At 40.1% G+C, this 17368-nt stretch overlaps 4 protein-coding genes across 4 annotated transcripts in view; 2 read left to right on the top strand and 2 right to left on the bottom strand.

Moving 5' to 3' along the window:
- The window catches only part of washc4 (WASH complex subunit 4), a 31695-nt gene that overhangs the window by 10933 nt on the left and 3394 nt on the right, over window positions 1-17368 (top strand). The window contains exons 32-33 of the mRNA XM_035665265.1: window positions 536-632; window positions 827-1002. Of these exons, the coding sequence (XP_035521158.1) occupies window positions 536-632; window positions 827-876 (147 nt within the window). The 3' untranslated portion in view covers window positions 877-1002. The remainder of the gene's footprint in view (window positions 1-535; window positions 633-826; window positions 1003-17368) is intronic.
- Window positions 2368-9959, bottom strand: cnot2 (CCR4-NOT transcription complex, subunit 2). The gene is made up of 15 exons (XM_035665269.1): window positions 9856-9959; window positions 8526-8654; window positions 8346-8418; window positions 7994-8141; window positions 7681-7863; window positions 7509-7588; window positions 6970-7095; window positions 6623-6747; window positions 6388-6505; window positions 5868-6024; window positions 5141-5202; window positions 4449-4498; window positions 4250-4350; window positions 4004-4148; window positions 2368-3868 (listed from the first exon to the last, which is right to left on the bottom strand). Exons 2-15 carry the CDS (start codon window positions 8640-8642, stop codon window positions 3782-3784), a joined length of 1572 nt encoding a protein of 523 aa, XP_035521162.1. The 5' UTR covers window positions 8643-8654; window positions 9856-9959; the 3' UTR covers window positions 2368-3781.
- lrrc10 (leucine rich repeat containing 10) lies at window positions 12356-15763 on the top strand. The gene is made up of 2 exons (XM_035665271.1): window positions 12356-12550; window positions 12763-15763. Exon 2 carries the CDS (start codon window positions 12858-12860, stop codon window positions 13710-13712), a length of 855 nt encoding a protein of 284 aa, XP_035521164.1. The 5' UTR covers window positions 12356-12550; window positions 12763-12857; the 3' UTR covers window positions 13713-15763.
- LOC118330644 (seipin-like) overlaps window positions 15975-17368 on the bottom strand; it is a gene marked incomplete in the record, with an annotated part of 2942 nt that continues 1548 nt past the window's right edge. Inside the window, 1 exon segment of the mRNA XM_035665270.1 lies at window positions 15975-17368. Coding sequence (XP_035521163.1) covers window positions 17270-17368 — 99 coding nt within the window.

The raw sequence follows: 17368 nt of genomic DNA, 5'->3' as shown, positions 1-17368 counted from the left end.
AGTATGCCGAACTAGATTTTAGCTGTTCCTGTTTGCAATAAATATGTGTATATACAGACTGCTATCACTACATTACATTGATACTTAAGAAAACTTTAAAACATAATTCTCAGGCAGGTTCTGGAATTTTAAGGAAATCATTTTTCTATGATTTCTAAGCTGATTTATAGTGGACATGTAGAGATAATTATATCCTCTGAAAGGGAAAGTCAAACTGAAATGGAAAAATTGCATCAGGTCTGAGTGCTTAAATTTGTGTTTGAGTATAAACTTAGATGCAAATGGCATCAATTGTGCACCAAGAGTTTTAAAGTACCTTAATTGCCTCTATGAGCTGTGTCACAGACTCTGCTGCTACTTCAGCTGCTCAGCAGGCCAATTCAGGTGAAACTACAAAAACTAACCTGTTGTTTTGAGAACACCTGTGTACACCTGTCCCGTTTTACCTTACACTGCATCTTTACCTCACGTCTCTGTCCACGTCTGAAAACCTGTAATTGTTCAGTCTGATCTATTTTGTCTCTTTTCATTTTAGGAGTTTGAGCTGCTCCACTTCTCATTAAGCAGCGCCCGGATCTTCTTCAGAGCCGACAAGACTGCAGCCGAGGAGACTCAGGAGAAGAAAGATAAAGGTGAGGTGGTGTTGTGATGATTGATGGAGTCTTTTAATTATGCAAGCACTGGTACACCCACGCTGTTACACAGGCTTTTTGTAGATGACTTTACATAGATAGAATGAAAGATGGTATCCTGGTTAATGAAGGGTGAGGTTTCTGTGTCTTCATCCTCCTTTAGATAACTGATAACAAATAATTTTCTCCAACAGAAGAAGCTACCAAACCAGGCTCAACCCCCACTGAACCTGCCTCAAAGTGACCCCCACTGTGAGATCATAACTTGAAGAGCACTGTAAAATGGAGGGGATAAGCACCAGGGCAGATGGAAGTGTGAAGAGAAGATCTCCTGCAGCAGACTGCACTGAAGTGTGTGTGTGTGTGTGTGGTGCGCCCGGTTTGGTCTGCTGCTGTGTGTGTGTGTGTGTGTGGTGTGTGTGTGTGGTGTGTGTTGTTGTGTCGTGTGTGTGTGTGTGTGTTGGTGTGTGGTGTGGTGTGTTGTGTGGTGTGTGTGTGTGTGTGGTTTAGGAAGAAATGACTGGAAACTGGACAAAACAAGACTTTGAAGGATATTGTTTTTAAGACAAAGTGATCATCTTCATTAGAGAAAGAATGTGTACTGAAAGTGCTACTGCAGGAAGTGTCTTTTTTTTTGGTTTTGTTTTCCATTCTACAGAAACATCAATGTAACATCCCACAGCTTTTAAGTGTTTGCAGCATCTAAATAAATTCAGTTTGAATTTGTAGAATTTACACAAGCAACTGCAATTTGAAAAGGTCAGGTGGTGAAACAAGTGTAAGGTAAAAGTGAACCCTCTCCTTTGCCACACTGCCTTTTGATACTTATACATTCAGTCTGGATGGACTGGATTATTTTTCTACAGTAGAAGCCGCCACTGTATGTGTGTCCTCTGCTGATCATAGACCAGTTCAATCAATGGCTAATTTGCATCTCTGTTTTGATTTCAAGACTTTGGACACCTACAAAAAAAAAAATGTAGCAATGTACTAATTGTGATTATTCATGGCATTTAATGGCAGCTCTGTTCTTAATGCCTCTGTAGATAATAGCACAGTAATGAGGACTCGAGAATGTTCAGTGTATAATCTTATGTTTGTGTGCCATATTTGTCTACTGCAGATTTTTTGTTTTGTCCATTTTATACATTGTCTGATATTAAGGCGTGTATGTGCCTTTCTTAACTGTGGATACTTGTTTTGATAGCCTAATTAATTTAGAAATAATACATCCAAACATAATATTCTGGAGAGCTGCACGGGTTTCATCATTTCTCTGCAGCACTGGAGATATATCATTACATTTTTATTTTCCAATTTTGTATCTTTCAACATGTGGTACATGTGAAAATTAGGCCATAATTTGGTCAAAGTTACATTCCATGAATTAACTTGCTTAAGGAGAAATTTGTCTGTAAAGACTAATAAAACTTACACTTCCAACAGAATTTGTCTCAAACAAACCAAATCCTTCAATGTTAAGATTCTGGAAATGTTCTTAAAGTGCAGATTATATTCCTATTGTCTGCAATAGATGTTTCCCAGTGTGAATGTTAAACCTGCGTATATAAAAAATTTATTTTACATGTTCATGTCTTCCTTGGATGAAATGAGGGGCAGATTCTGCCTGCAAATGTGCACATAAATAATAAAACTGACTCCAGGAGAGCAGCTGAACTTAATGAGGGATCCCTGACTTTGAAAAGAACAAAAAAACAAAGCACACACACGGTGGTTCAGGAAAGCCTTTTCTGCTTTAATACAAAGAAAAGAAGCTTTTAACTTCAGAAAATACAAGATTGGTCTGGATTTTTTTTCTCCTCAAATTGTCATTTTTCCGTTTCCTATGAAATGCTGCTGCTCACTGCTGTTCAAACAGCTTAAATTGAAATACATCCCTTCTTTAGCTTTGGACTCGTAAGTTGGGGGATGATCTCCATGTTTATGTATTTTTTTATTTTTGGCTAAGAGTCAGGCCTTTCCTTAAATGACATTTTAATTTTGTATTATTTTGATTTAAGTGCCCGCAGTGCCATGTGACACCCTGTCCAGCAGATCCAGAAATGTCCTGTTACGTCCACATATTGCATCCATGCTCACCTCATAAAAACGAGGTACAAGGCAGGGCAAAATTTCTTCCAAAATAGATGTCACATATATATATATATATATATATATACACACATACATATAGATATATATATATATATATATAGCAATCATATATACACATTCGTACATACATATACTACTTTATGTGATGCAAAGAAACAAAAAATTTACACATTTCTTACAAAATTGTAACAAAGACTGGAAAGTGTTTTGTTTGCTCTGGAGCAACATCGTGTAGCTGTTTAGCCTCTGCGAGGATTTGTCCACATTTGTGGAAACCGAAAGTAGTCTCCCAGATATGTGTCCATGTTCAACTGGCACAGAACTCAGAGAGAGAGACAAACAGAGAGGAAGGAACAGAGAATGAGACAGAAAACAGGTTTGTTGGTGCAAACACAGAGGTTGGAATCAATGCAAATGGAAGGAAGGGAAAAAAAAAAGAGCGAGATGAAAAGGGATGCATGTGGAAAGGTTGCATGAACCCCCTGACCCATAACAAAAAATGGAAAAAATATTTTCAGGGAGTGTTCACATAAAAAAAAATCACAAACAAATTTTGTGTTCTTTTATTACTAAATATAGTGCAACAATAAACATTGCATTTCTTTCACCCTTTCACTTGCGTCTGAGGATGTTAACTTTGCTTTCCCTGACTTTTTTTCTGTTCTTAACACTTGTTGTGAATACGAGGCGTAACCCTTGTTCTGTCACTGTCCTGTGCCACAAGGTCAGTCCTCCTTTTCTGCAAGAAAACAGGCTTCAGATTCAGAGACGTAAACATAACACAGACCCTGCTCAAAACAAGACAAAAAAAAAACAAAAACAGGAGGAACATAAAGAATAAAAACAGAACAAGTGTTGGTGTTTTGGGCAGCATGTAATTTCGGAAAGGCAGGGCAGTTTTGATGGTGGCGACGAGCCCCGCAGCCAAATCCTCAAGGAATAAAAACCAAGTTGTGTGAACCACAGCGCCCCTCCTGGACAACAGTGTTGTGTGGAGGAACAGGAACAGCTGTGGCCTTTGGACTGGTCGGGCCTTAGAAGGCCTGCTGGGCTGGGTTGTAGTTGAATGTTGTTGGCACGTGTGGCCTCTCTTCCAGCTTGTCATACTCCAGATGAAATTCCTTAGAGATGCAGACACAATTTCAACATGATAGGAAAACGTCCAGCAGACAACAAGAAGTCAGTAAAGCGTATCACAGATGCCATGTCGCCAGATATAGTTAACGCAGAAAGGCAGCAGAAAGACAAACTCTTACCTTGGCTACTTTCCTCCAGTTAAGACAATCAAAAAAGTAGTAGGTTCCCCTCTCGTAGGCGTTGGTCTTCAGTGTAGGCTCCATGCCAGGCGCTCTTGTTATCCAAACCCGCTCCTCTTTGTGGTACCTCCAGTCCCGGTTAAAGCTGTAGAGTGAAGTTATCAAAGTTGAATACCAAAAAAACATGAATGTCCAGACAGTGTGAACTAAACAGGTAGACAATATTCCTGCAGCACAAGTACTCACAGCTCTACTGCTGCCAGAAGCTGTAGCAGATCTCCTCCATTCATGTAGTACAGGTAGAACAACAGGTCTTCACCGTATCGAGCCAGTTTAATTGCAGCCAACTAGAAGCAGGACAGGAGAGAATGAGGAGAGTTTGTTGTGTGTACTACCTGAAGACTGCAACCGTACATTGTGGCAGTGTGCTGAAGCTCATAATTACCTTGTCCCTTATGTGGATATTGGTTAAGTATTCAGAGGGAACATGGAAGTCTGAAAAGGACAGCACAAGTAAGTCAGCAGACTACAACACATGTAACTTTTCTCAGGTCACTGCCAATAGAGAGATGTGAACATTCATGCTCTTTAACACAATAAAAATCATCATGTCGTACTAAAACACTCACAAGCAAATGACAAACTCACGCTGTAGTGGGCCACATTAACTAGGATGCCAATTACCATAGATCTCAACAACAAACATTGAAAATAATTATAATTGAGAATTAATTAATTAAATTAGCACTCATCAAGTTGCCATATGTGAATGTTTTGCTTCTAATTGCTTATTGAATACAAATCCCCGCTTGGAATCGACTGTCAGTTACTTTGTACTAACAGAGCATACTGATACTGACAGACAACCTCACTTTCAAGCTTTCCTTATAAACAAAAGTCATCCAATCACAAACAGAACACTAACACTGCTGTTTTAAAAAACTTGAGATTATTGTGGGAATTAAGTGTGCAGCTACATGAGGAGGCTTCATCTGCTTCCTAACAATCCTTCGTGTCAGACTGGCTTCGACTCTGCCAAATCTTAAAGGCTAATCGGAACCGCCAAACTATCACTAAAATAAGGTAATTAAAAACCAATAAAAAAAGCCCCCCACATACTTCACGTTATTATCTTACCAATGTCTTGAGGTCGACACGGTGATGAAGCCCAAGGAGAGGCGAACTTGGGGTACAAGTTTCTGTCAGGGAAGAAAGTTGCAGTAAGTTCTTGTCACTGTCAAAACACATTTGCTATACACATTTTAGACCAAAAGTACAGTACAAACTAACAAAACAACCATTTAAACCAACGCATTGATACAGAAAATGCAGTCAAAAGGAAGGACACTGGACTCTCCTGAGAAAGACCCTTGAACTCGCTGTATATTTAAGCACTTTTAAATTCATGGACCCTGAAACTTAAGCGACCAATCTGGAAACTACCCCGAAAAAACAACAAAGTAATCAGTAACTATAATTGCAACTGCTATTTTACTTTTTCGGCAAAAAGTTGTCACATATTGTGTAAAAATAAATTTCCAATTGCAGTGTATTTTTCCATATAATTAGTGTTTTAAGTGTGCTCCACTGGTGATTACAATACTGCTAAATTACTGTAAAGAATTCTGTGTAAAAGTGGCATGCCAGTAAAAAAGGGCTTAAGCGTTTAACTAGGAAAGCTTCACAAATTTAAATATGTATTATAATATAACATTCATTCATTACTGTACTATTGATTTATTGTATTAATCCCATTTTCATTTTTCATTGACTACATGTTTTACCAGCCAAAAAAATGGCATACATTTACTGGCTAAGGAAACCCTTAAAAGTAAGTGTATTTAAGGTAGAACAGCTCTCTTACTCCGGTGAGTTTAAGTTGAGTCCCAGTGTTGTGAGGTCACTTCCTAGCGCCAGATGGACCATTCCCGGATCGGTCTCTGCTGCCCGGATAAATGTCAACAGACCAATCATGCCGAATTGGTCTGTCACCATTCCTGAGGGAATGTTCGTCACCCGACCTGCAGCAGCAGCAGAATAATTCAGAGTTCAACAGACTACGGAAACTGGGCTGTGATCGACAGTTAATACTTACTGTCAATACATTACCTCCATATTTCTAAACCACACTCTGTGCACGCATTGGAGAGCAAACCAAGCCAATTATTTTTTAACAACTGATGGCCACAGACAGACTAATGGAAAGATGATGATGGGTCTGTATCATACTGAACATATTCTTTTGGTTCCCTCACTGTAGCCTATCCAATAATTATCTAACACCAAATGCAGGGTAGAGAGCCCAACTGCCTCACCCAAGTTGTGCGATTAAGAAGGGATGTCTCAGTGGAATTGGAGCGATACGATTGGCTGAGAGGTCTCACCATCGGGCAACACCTGGATCCCTTTCTTCTGGTTGTTGTTCTGTGCTGAGGCCGTCTTGTCTCCGGGGAACTTGGGCCCATCTGCATTGGATGTGCTCTTGCTTGTGGAGTTCAAGTTCTACAAACAAAGAAAAAACTGTTTAAAATACAGAAAAGTAACATTCATCATAAATAACTCTCCTTGATGTGTAACCTTGACACACACACACACACACACATCCTGGCTCACACTTACAGTTTTGCTGTCGTCATTGTTCAACGTGGGGTCCTTATAGTTTGGGCCAGGCAGTGCAGGGAAGTCCTCGTTATGGATGGAGAAATCCTGTGTCTGTTCAGTTGATGGCTTCGTCACCATGCCAACTTGATGATGAACACAGTGAAGTAAAGATTATAATTCCCCAAAGTGTAATAAGCAACAAATCAAAACAAAAGGGTATCATACGCAATTCACATCTCTGTGCATTAAAACAAAGCCATGGCTAGTGTTATGAAACCCAATCAAGAAGCTTTTCCTCTCCTAAGGGAACCTACTGCCTATTGCTTGTGTAAGAATAAGACATTTTCTTGGGCCTAATGGCCTACCATAAGGAGCCCGTCCAGCCAGTGGGTTGAGCACCGGTGTTGGGTTTCCAGTCCCTTCTCTCCGACTCCTGTCTGCTAACGCGGGGAAGTCTGACAGATCCAGTCCCGTTACATTTTCACTCCCATCTGCAGCAATAGGAAGGTTAGGAACTTGTAATTCGTACTAACACCTTCAACGCAATTTATCTGTGTAATAATGTGGCAATTATTAACTTGATAACTAAGTTTAACAAGTCATTCCTGTTTCTAACTGTAAACACTACTATTATTAATAAAGCCATTATTATACTACTACACTCGCTCTGTTTTAAAAGCCAAATATAAACTGATACGATGATGTTACCTTCACTGTTTTTACAGAAATGTATTTTACTTTTACAAAGTTTCACCAACAAAATGACCCAAGTGTTTTCAAAGGAGCCAGATCAGTTCCAGCTGATCTTCTTGCTTCAAGACGACACATTTCCAGGAGCGTACAATTAAATAAAACCCCAGACTAATGATCCCTTGGTACACCCACCGGGCTCAAACACACTAACCTGTGCCGTTGAAGATGTTGCTTGATAACGAGTTGTTCATCCCAAAAGCCTGATTGCGGTTCATCCCAAATCCTGACATGCTGCACAGATAAAAAAGAAAACCAAAAAGAGAGAGAGATAAGCTTTCAGCCTCTAAACGTTAACTTGTGTGAGTTATACAGGATGCGTCTACCTGTTTATGGTGAATGGCTGGCGTGCTGGTTGCTGTTTGGGCATACAGATGATACTGGGCGAGCTGCGGTTGGGGCTGCCCAGCCCCGAGCTGCCCATACTATTGGTCCTGCCGCTCATTCCGATGCCTTGACCGACCTGAGAGTGGTTCAGCATGTTTCTCGAGTTCATCGGCAACGTCCCCCTGTAACAACATCATCATCATCATCATCAGGTCATTGCCATTTCTTTCCCCAGGTTTTATTCACTGTTATAAACCACATAGGTGTGCGTCCGAACTGAGCCTGCAAGCAAGCGAACACCTCCGTACTAACCTGCTTGGTGATGGAGGAGTATGGAGGGACATGGTGGGGACCCCCGTTGTGGGGGTGATATGACTTGGTAGTTGTGTGCCTTGCGTTAGATTTCGGTTTAATTGAGGCGTATTGTTCCCCATGCCCCTCACCGAGAAGCCGAGTGCACCTGCAGGAAGATTTAGAAGAAAAATAAGGAAAAACAGAAAGACTATAACTCAGAGGAGATTCTTCCACATTCAAACTCAACTCAGTAACTTTGGTTTTATCCGCTAACGTTCTTCATAAAAGACTGATAGTCTCAACTGCACTCATATGCTACATATGAGAAAACAGCTATGTGAGTGACTGCGGGAACAAAATAAACACTTACTTTGTGGACCGTACAAACTTGCACCAAGTTGCGATAGCTGACCTGACGACGATGGCGAGGGAGAGGACAGCATCTGAAAGAAAACATTTGAGGACAGGAGAGAGTAAGACCACTAGAAAAACGTCTCCTCTGGTGTTCACTGGAATAAATAAATGTGCACATACGGGGGAAGAAACTCACATCTTTGTCCGACCGATGTGGGAACATCGACGGCTGGTTGTAGTACATGCTTTCATCGGTAAAGTCGTTATCGACAACCTCGACGAACTCTACAAATTTCTTTCTAGCACCAAACATGCCTTTCGTCACCTGAAGAGAGAGCGGAGCTGCTGTTAAAGTGAGAAAAAGAACAACTGAACCAGCACAAATACATCACAAAACATGTATGTTAGGTTGAATCTCCAGTCAGTGCCCATGATCAGAGGCACTGGCTCAGATGTGGAGCTGGCTGCCCACTGCTCCTGGTACTCAGGATGGGTTAAATGCAGACAAATAGGTTCACTATACGTGGTATGATTGTGTATGAAAAATAAAGCTGATCCTATTCTATACAGTTTCATAGTGATCTTCACATTTCGAATCTAAAAAACCAGATTCCTCTTTAAAAACTTAATGTTGCAAATATCTCAGTGAAACTACATGTTTGACTGTTGTAGAGCCATTAAGATAAAACTGTATCATTATTGACAGTATTTACTCTACATCTGCTTCTCCCAGCACTTCACTGACCCTATACAACTCTTCATATTTACTCAACTTTTTAATACACAAGGACAATATTTTCTGAGTACACCCTCAAATAAAGTGAGTACAACATTCACTCATTTGTTTGCCATGTTTTTTGCTGTTGGGGCTGCTAAAATAAAAGTTTGGACCAGTGTGTGTCTACTTTGTAAAGATGCACACGCATATGGGGATGGAGATGTTGAACTTTTCCATGACAAAATAAACTGATCCACAACATGCATTAAATAAATCACTGACCAAAGAACTAAACGTGTGTTTTACTTAAACTCTCTCCCGAAAAAAAACCTGTATGCTGCATTAACAAAGTCTCCAGTGCTGAATAAGTTACACACATTAACACTGCTGAAGGAAATAAATACCAATGCTAACATGCTAGTTAGCCAATCCCCAGTGTCGCTAACATTAGCCGACTTGTAATCAATCTGTGTTAGCTTTATCTACCTTACCGAGGAGCTACACAACACACCGACACCTTTCAACTCTGCAAAAACAGCCCCGGCCTGAGCTACCGAGCAGCGGGGCAGTGTGGGGCAGTAATCTGGGGCCCTCTCTGCCTCCATATATCCAGTCAGCTGGCCGTTTTCTCGGCTCAGTCTGCAGCCAAGCAGCTGCAGCGACAATCTGCAGGAGCTAAAGGCTAAAATGAAAAACACTGGTTGTGTCCAAACGGAGGCAAACAGCGAGACACACAGTCCGTGTCGAGGGGCTTTAATGTGCGCCGAGCCGATTTAAAGAGGCGTAAAACTCAGTAAAATATCCTCACCGCATCAATTTCTCTCTCTTCGTTAGATCCAAGATGGCTGTGTGTACTCTCTGAATCGAAAGAGGGATAGCCTTTACCCTTTGACCTTACAACCTTCCTGACCACTTCCGTACACAAAACTGTGTGAATGTGAAAGAAAGTGCACTCCTATCTGCCCCCCCCTCCCTCCTCCTCCCATCCTAACAGATAAAAGTAAAACCTTTGAAAAATATTCTGTGCATTTAGCAGTGAATGTAAACGAGGGCAGTGAACTGTCTGTCTGCCTCCCTCCTGTGATCATAAGGTGTCTTGCATTATGAAAACAATGTGCTGTGCTTTCAGTAATAATGTCAGAATATTCAGATAATGTAGATTATTATTTTGAAACTGAGACTGTGACGTTAGAGTAATGTAGTTTTCTCTCCAGGCCCTCAGTGTGATATTGTAAAACTTCAATTATTAGGCTTTTATTTGCTTAAATCACTTAACTCTTACTGAAAATAACATCAAATATGAATATTACTGTAACATATGGAATAGGAATTACTCATTTCATACTTGGTTTTCTGTACAAATTAACTGAATTATTGAATTATGGAGAATCTAACAATGTGTGGGCTTAAAGAAGTTTTATACATCCAAAGAATAAAATAAAATCCAGACCAGGCTTTAAACTGAAACCTGCATTTATCTGTCAAAACATGTATCCACACCAGGCTACTAAAGGGGACCTGCTTCTAATTGGATCCTGATTTTTATTGAAATTTGATGGTAATAAAGCAGAAATGAATACAGGAAACTTTAAGTTGGATAACCAAGCAGGCAACTGCCCCCAGGGGGCCCCAGAACTCCAGGTGCAACTAAAGCTCCTGGTTCACTGTGTATCAACTGGTTTGTGCTAAATTAGTTTAAATGGTAGTATAATAATAATAATAATAATAATAATAATAATAATAATAATAATAAGGGCCTTAAGGCGGGTTTCTGCATTATTCTGATTTCTTGTAATGCTTTGATTGGGCCCAAAAAATCAAGGCCTGACCCGACCTGATCCTGTAAAGATTCTGTGTGAGTCTGAACTAAGCCCAAGGCCACAAAAGGAGGATTGGGCCTGAGCCTGACTCGAATTTCCACTTAAAATAAATAATTTGAATAGTTTATTACAAGCTAAAGTAAACTACATTGTGCATATAATATAGTATATAAAGTAATTGAAATAAATAAATTATAAACTAATTAATTACAGTCATTATTAATAAAATATTAAACACAAATCTTATTCTGTCCGAGCCAACCTACGACAGCATTTTTGGGTCTGAACCCGACAAGTTGGGGCGGGTCCAATCGGATTTGGGCACAGAATCAAAGCTCTAATCTCCTGTATTAAAGAGGGGAGCCTGTTTCAAAATGTAGTTTTGTGACTATCATTATTTCCGCTTACATGTTGTATATTCCTGCATTTATTTGTGTTTAATAAAACTACCACACAGCAGATCATGGGGCCAGATAATCTCCCAGCACAGGAAACAGCACACAGCACACAGAAAGTGGCGGTTTGTCAAGAAATTAGTCTTTCTAGACCTTTTTCACAGCAGGAATTTTTTTAATTTGGCCTTATCATAGCAGGATAGGCAGGCATAAGTAATGACATTAATGATGACGCCAGTGCATTGCTCCAGTAATCACATAATAGGACCATTAATTAAACCTGTGCTATTCCTGCTCTGACATATCAAAATGTATGCCATGAACACGGCCTACTGTGACAGTCACATGGTTCTTTCTGTGTGGTGCTCCCCCTGGGTTGTGGTGTTGCCTGTTTGAGGCCTCCAGGCAGTAAGTGGATAAGGAGAAGGACAAGTGCTAAAAGCAGTCTGTCAGTGAGTGAAAACAGACAAGGGGCAAACCTTCTGATAAGGAAAATGAAATTCCTTCTCGGTTTTTATCTCAGTTGGAAAACAGCCCTAATGAAGGTATGCAAGATAGCGTGGGGCAAATCACACTTCAGGCAGGTAGAGATGACATGCCACTTCTTCATGCCACAGTTCAGACTGCCCCCAAAGAGAGATAAATAGGAAATTATATTCCACTTTTAAAACTATGTACCTCAAGTTTCGACTCCTGACAAAACACAGAGCTACAGAGCCTAGACCCTCCACCACACTTACCGTACCCCTCTTAGTTTTCCTCTGACTTCACTGAACTTCATTTATCTTCCTTGCAGAAACAAAACAACCAGTGATTTCCCACAATCTAAGAGAACAACCTATAAACTCCTTTGTTGGTCTCCCTGCGAACACTTTTATTTCACAGTCGAGGCTGAGCTCTTCTGGCCCGGTGGCACAGACCCAGAACTGCGTTCGGGACGATTAAAACAGAATGTAAATGACCTTCTCTGCTTTTTCCTCACAAAGCACTTCTTATGCTTATCCGTGGCACCCTGCCCCTTCCTGTCTCTCTCTCTCCCACCTCTATCATCTCAGAGAAGAAGGGGGGAAAGTCATTAGGCACAAATGGGGAGGAGAGAGCAGCTAGTGGTTGCTATCGCCATGAAAGTCAGGGCAAAGCTCAGCCACTGAGAGATAGTGAGAGGACTGCACTGGGGAATATCTGCCCAGAGAATACAATACGTTTTCAGCTCATTAAGTTGGATAAACAAATGGCTTACTGTAGGAGATGCTGAGAGTCATGGACATCAGCAGGAAAACATTGGAAAGTAGGTGTTTTTCAATTGTCATTGTGATCATCTTTACACCTATCGTGTTTTCTGTTTTCTTGTTGACCATTGGAGATACTTATTCGGCATGGCTTTCATCATATGAAAGGGTGTAATTCAGCATCATAATCATGTAATTACTGCTATGTGCAGCTTCATATGGTGATGCAATGCATTGTTACAAACTTGTTTTGTTTTTTCTTATTATCAAGATCAATAACTCCAGAGGGGCGGTGGAGGAGCATTAATGGCATGCCATTAAATTTACTTGAGGACGCCAGTGCAACCCTTGTCTGGCACTAAATTGATGTTTAGGACCAGTGAGACAGCGAGCAAGATGGGTAACGCCATGCGAGGCGTCATTGCCTTCATTCCCTCAGAGCGCTGCCAGCGCTTCTTGGTGGGGGACCTGAAGGAGATGCCACTTGATCGGACCCTGGACCTGAGCAGCCGGCAGTTGCGTCGGCTGCCTGTTACTGCCTGTGTCTTTGATGAACTGGTGAAGCTCTACCTGAGTGACAACAACCTCAGCAGCTTACCGGCTGAACTGCAAGGCCTGAAGAAACTGCAGCTCCTGGCCCTTGACTTTAACTGCTTTGAAGAGCTCCCTGCAGCTGTTTGCAGATTGCCCCAGCTCAGCATCCTTTACCTGGGTAACAACAGGCTTTATCGTCTCCCCAGGGAACTGGGAGAGCTCAAGGAACTTAATACTCTGTGGCTGGAGACTAATTGCTTCACGGTTTTTCCTGAGGTGGTTTGCCAGCTCTCTAATCTCAAGACCCTGCACCTCGGTTATAACCAAATACAGAGTTTACCAAAAGAGCTTAGCGGGTTGGAAGAGCTAAGAAGTATCTGGCTTGCAGGGAACCAGCTGGCAGAGTTCCCACCAGTGTTGCTGGAAATGCACTTTCTAGCCGTCATTGATGTGGATCGGAACAGAATACGTCGATTCCCATGCCTGTCTCACATGCAGGGGCTGAAACTTGTCATCTATGACCACAACCCCTGCTTTAATGCCCCGGTAGTAGGCGAGGGAGTAAGAAGGGTCGGACGCTGGGCGGACAGCTCGGATGATGAACAGGAAGATGGCGGGTCAAAAGCAGTGAGTGAGACTACAGCAGAGGTCACGGAAGCACACGCTGAGGAGGAGCACAACATTTAGGGTCAAGGAACAAAGTGACTTTCAGCTGTAGCGAGGCCTGGCAGTACATGGTGACATTCAAGTGAAACACTTAGAGTGGAGTGTTGTACATCAGGCTGACGGCTGGTCCATATATGGTAAAGACGGTCGTATGAGCTTTAATATAAGACCAAAGGTAGTCCAAAAACATGGCCTGTGTGAAAATAAGAAATTAGAATCCTGAAATAAAAAATGTTTTTTTTTTATGTTTGAATACACTGAGTGAAATGTTGAATTTGTAAAACTTTGTATATGCTATTATTTTTCTCAACAATATAAGGGATTTTCTGTTTTTTTTCAGCTTTCTTTCTGCTATTATTTTACATATATTGGGAATTTTACAGGTAGTATCTGTGGGATTAAAGCAGTACTGGCAAGCATGTATTCCTACTTAATAAATATTAGTGGTGTATTTTGCAGACATTCATTCACAGTTTCTATTCAATGTAATATGCAGTTAGTTGTTGCTGAGGCTATACCGTAGTATAATGACCGCAATGTCAGAGGACGCATAACAAGCATGATGGCAGCATAAACTCAACAGGTTATGTGTGAGTTCTTACTTTACAGTGGAGGGACCGAGAATATAGCTCATTACAAAAATTCTTGTTCCAGCAGAGTCTGGGATAATATCTGTACCTGCTGATGCTAAATACAGTGAGGTTTTTTAATACCAGTGATGGATGGTTTTAGTCAATTAGTGCACTCCTTATCCAGACCAATGCATAATTCATCTGATAGATTGGGGCTGTGGCTTTGAATAAAGACTGCTAATGGGCCGTAACATCATCGCCATAAGGTTCTGAACTGAAACAGATCATGAGTGCAGCTTTCTAATTCCTCCGTGTACCAGGAAAATGTGCTGTAAACAAGATTAAATGTCATTCCACAATGTATCATTTTGCACATTTTGAATCGTTTCTAACAAAATGTAGGAAAATTGATTAAAACAGGCCCTTTTACTGGAAATGTGATTATTTTAAAAGGCATGAACACACTGAGCTACTTTATTTCCAGCCTTAATTCAGCTTCCTGCTGAAAACAACTACTTTATTGTGTGTGTTCTAAGAAATTCTAGAGGTTCAGTGATCATAAAGACGTCTTTCTGTGTCATCACTAAAATGCTGTATAATGTTAAAGTCTGTTAAACTGCCCTCTGCCTCACCCAACTGAAAAAGGTTCCTCACAGCAATAATGAGCTGGGAGGGAAATGTGTGGTTATTTTAAGTACCATAACAAAACCAGGCTCTTCTGAAGTTATCACATCTATCTTTATGATGTAGTTTGGTCTGTCTGGAAAGAGAGCACTAACAGAACACTACGCTGTGGACATACTGAGGCTCCCGATCCTCTCAAAATACAAATACATTTAATGTAGAATTCAAGCTTTCCATGCAATTGTTGTTGATGTCAAGACTTTTTATTGCAGATCATTCCAAACATTAGTTCCTTTCTTGACCTTTATTGTTTGCGAACCATGTAACTGTGCATTTTATTGAAATATTACACAGAAATACGAGTGTGTATTTTTCTTGTCACTCTACATCATTTTTCTATTCAAATATCACGGGTGTTACAGTAAGCTGCATCAAATGACCCTGTTCTTATTAACATCAGCTTTGATTGAGTTTCATGAATCTTTTAGAATAGAAAGATTTGTCCAAATAATTCTTGATTTAAACTGTTACTTTTTTAAGGATTTTTTTTGGATAATATTAAAAGGTACATCATGTTCTAGTATGTAAAAACAGTAATTATTGTATAAGTGTAAGTGTTCAGAAAAACAAGTACTTACAATCTTGTATTTCCAACAATGATCATTTTAAGGTAATAGAGTTTGATTAGTCACTATAAAGGTACTATTAGATTAGATTAATGGACATTATATCATATTGGATAACTGTTTGTTTTATGCTTTCTGATTTCACTATATTTTATCAATATAAATAAGAAAATGTGTAATTAGTGTATTTTTCTGTTAAATCTGGTTAAAATGTTATAAATCTAACATTAAAGATAGCTTTTGAAAAGCTGTTTTGTTTTGTTCAAAAATCTGATTTTTCCAAAATGGTAAATGGAAAGTAAATTTACTTAATTTGACCAAACTTTTGAACATAAAAATGGTTTGGTTCTCAAAAATGACTTAAACTCAGTCGCTGTAGGACTCTTTTTTTTTCTAAAGACAGAGATTCTGTTAATAGTTAGGGTTAGTTAGACCTGCTTTATTATTAAGAAACAGGAGTGTGCCGCTGTATATTTATTTAATTTGTTCAAAGCATAAATAACACTCAAGAAACATCTGCATGATAGAATCTAATATGACAGCTTATAAGTACAGTACATTATGAGTTTAACAATTTCTTTGGTAGAAAATTCTACATCAGCACAACTTGTACACAGCCTTACATAAACTTGCTTAAACCCTAAACTCCCCCTGAAGTACAGCTTAAATATATGGAGCTATATACCAAACATTCCTGCACCCCCTTTACTTTATTAGCTACAACAACCAGCATCAGTGTCCAAACTGTAACTTCACTTATCCTTATTAAACTGTATGTTGCCTGATGTTAAATACAAACATGTTTAATTAAACAGTCAAACTTATATTACTTAAAAGACAAATCTAAAATATCTTGGTGCTTTGTTGTAATGAAAACACAATAAATACAATTTGTACAACATTAAAGTGCAGAGTGTAAACTGCACTGTAACAGATACTGGATACAAAGATCTGATGGAATGAATGAATGAACGCCACCTTTGTAGAAACATTTAACCAAATGTGCCACGGCAGTTTAATTACCAATTACACGCCGACACAACTTCTCTGTAAATTCCCGATGTGCCGCAGGCTGGACCCTTTTTTTTTTCCTAGGAATTTAATAAAACAAAGACAGTTTTTTAAGCAGATTTTCCCAATCGAATTGCTCTGAGAACGCCTCTGAGATAGAAGTATCACGAGGCTTGTTTGAGCGTATTCTCTAAAAGGGTGTTAAACACTGACATTTCAACTTCAAAAGGTACCTTAAAATTTAGTTTCACGTACGGGGCATCAACATTCAAAAACAGAATCAACTCTACTGATCTAGAGTCACCACTTTAAACAACATCTGAGAAGTAAAACACGAACAGGTTCAACTGACTTTAAAAGAGTGTGTTCGGTTGTTGATGTTAAGGCTAAATTCCCATCGGGCAACACAGCTGGACACACCAGAGCTGGAATGTAGTATCTCCTGCTACAGACATCATTAAAACTCAATTGGCACAAACATAAGACTGTATTACTGCTGTTGTCTTTTTGGGCATGCTTCCCACTGAGCAGACAAAAAGCAGGAAGAGCAGAGGTCAAAATTACAATGAGGTAAAGTGTAGGAAGTACAACACAGGTATTTATGTTTGTATTGCAGGCCAACTCAAACTGTGGGTTTAATGGAGTCAAACAACATCTGCCAAATCACATTCAATATCTGCTGATGAGTGACGGGACACTGTGCGGCATATACTGCGAGTACTACAACTGTGTGCGGTGGCATGGTTCACCGGCTCATCCGCGGCCCGGGTCTCTGCCGGAGGGTCGTCTCCCCCGGCTGAGGCAGCTGGCATCCGTCTGACACGTCGGAGCTGTTTGTCTCCTC

The sequence above is a fragment of the Morone saxatilis genome, unplaced genomic scaffold (assembly GCF_004916995.1).
Source record: "Morone saxatilis isolate NCDOM2014 unplaced genomic scaffold, NCSU_SB_2.0 Contig2, whole genome shotgun sequence".
Classification (NCBI taxonomy): Eukaryota; Metazoa; Chordata; class Actinopteri; family Moronidae; genus Morone; species Morone saxatilis.
This window is presented reverse-complemented; position numbering and strand designations above follow the sequence as displayed.

Coding starts and splice junctions, on each gene's coding strand:
- cnot2 (XM_035665269.1), bottom strand. CDS start 8,642: ATGTTTGGTGCTAGAAAGAAATTTGTAGAGTTCGTCGAGGTTGTCGAT. Junction 4,149..4,249: donor CTTCTGGCAGCAGTAGAGCT/GTGAGTACTTGT, acceptor TTCACTCTACAG/CTTTAACCGGGACTGGAGGT. Junction 3,869..4,003: donor ACTGGAGGAAAGTAGCCAAG/GTAAGAGTTTGT, acceptor TGCATCTCTAAG/GAATTTCATCTGGAGTATGA.
- lrrc10 (XM_035665271.1), top strand. CDS start 12,858: ATGTTTAGGACCAGTGAGACAGCGAGCAAGATGGGTAACGCCATGCGA.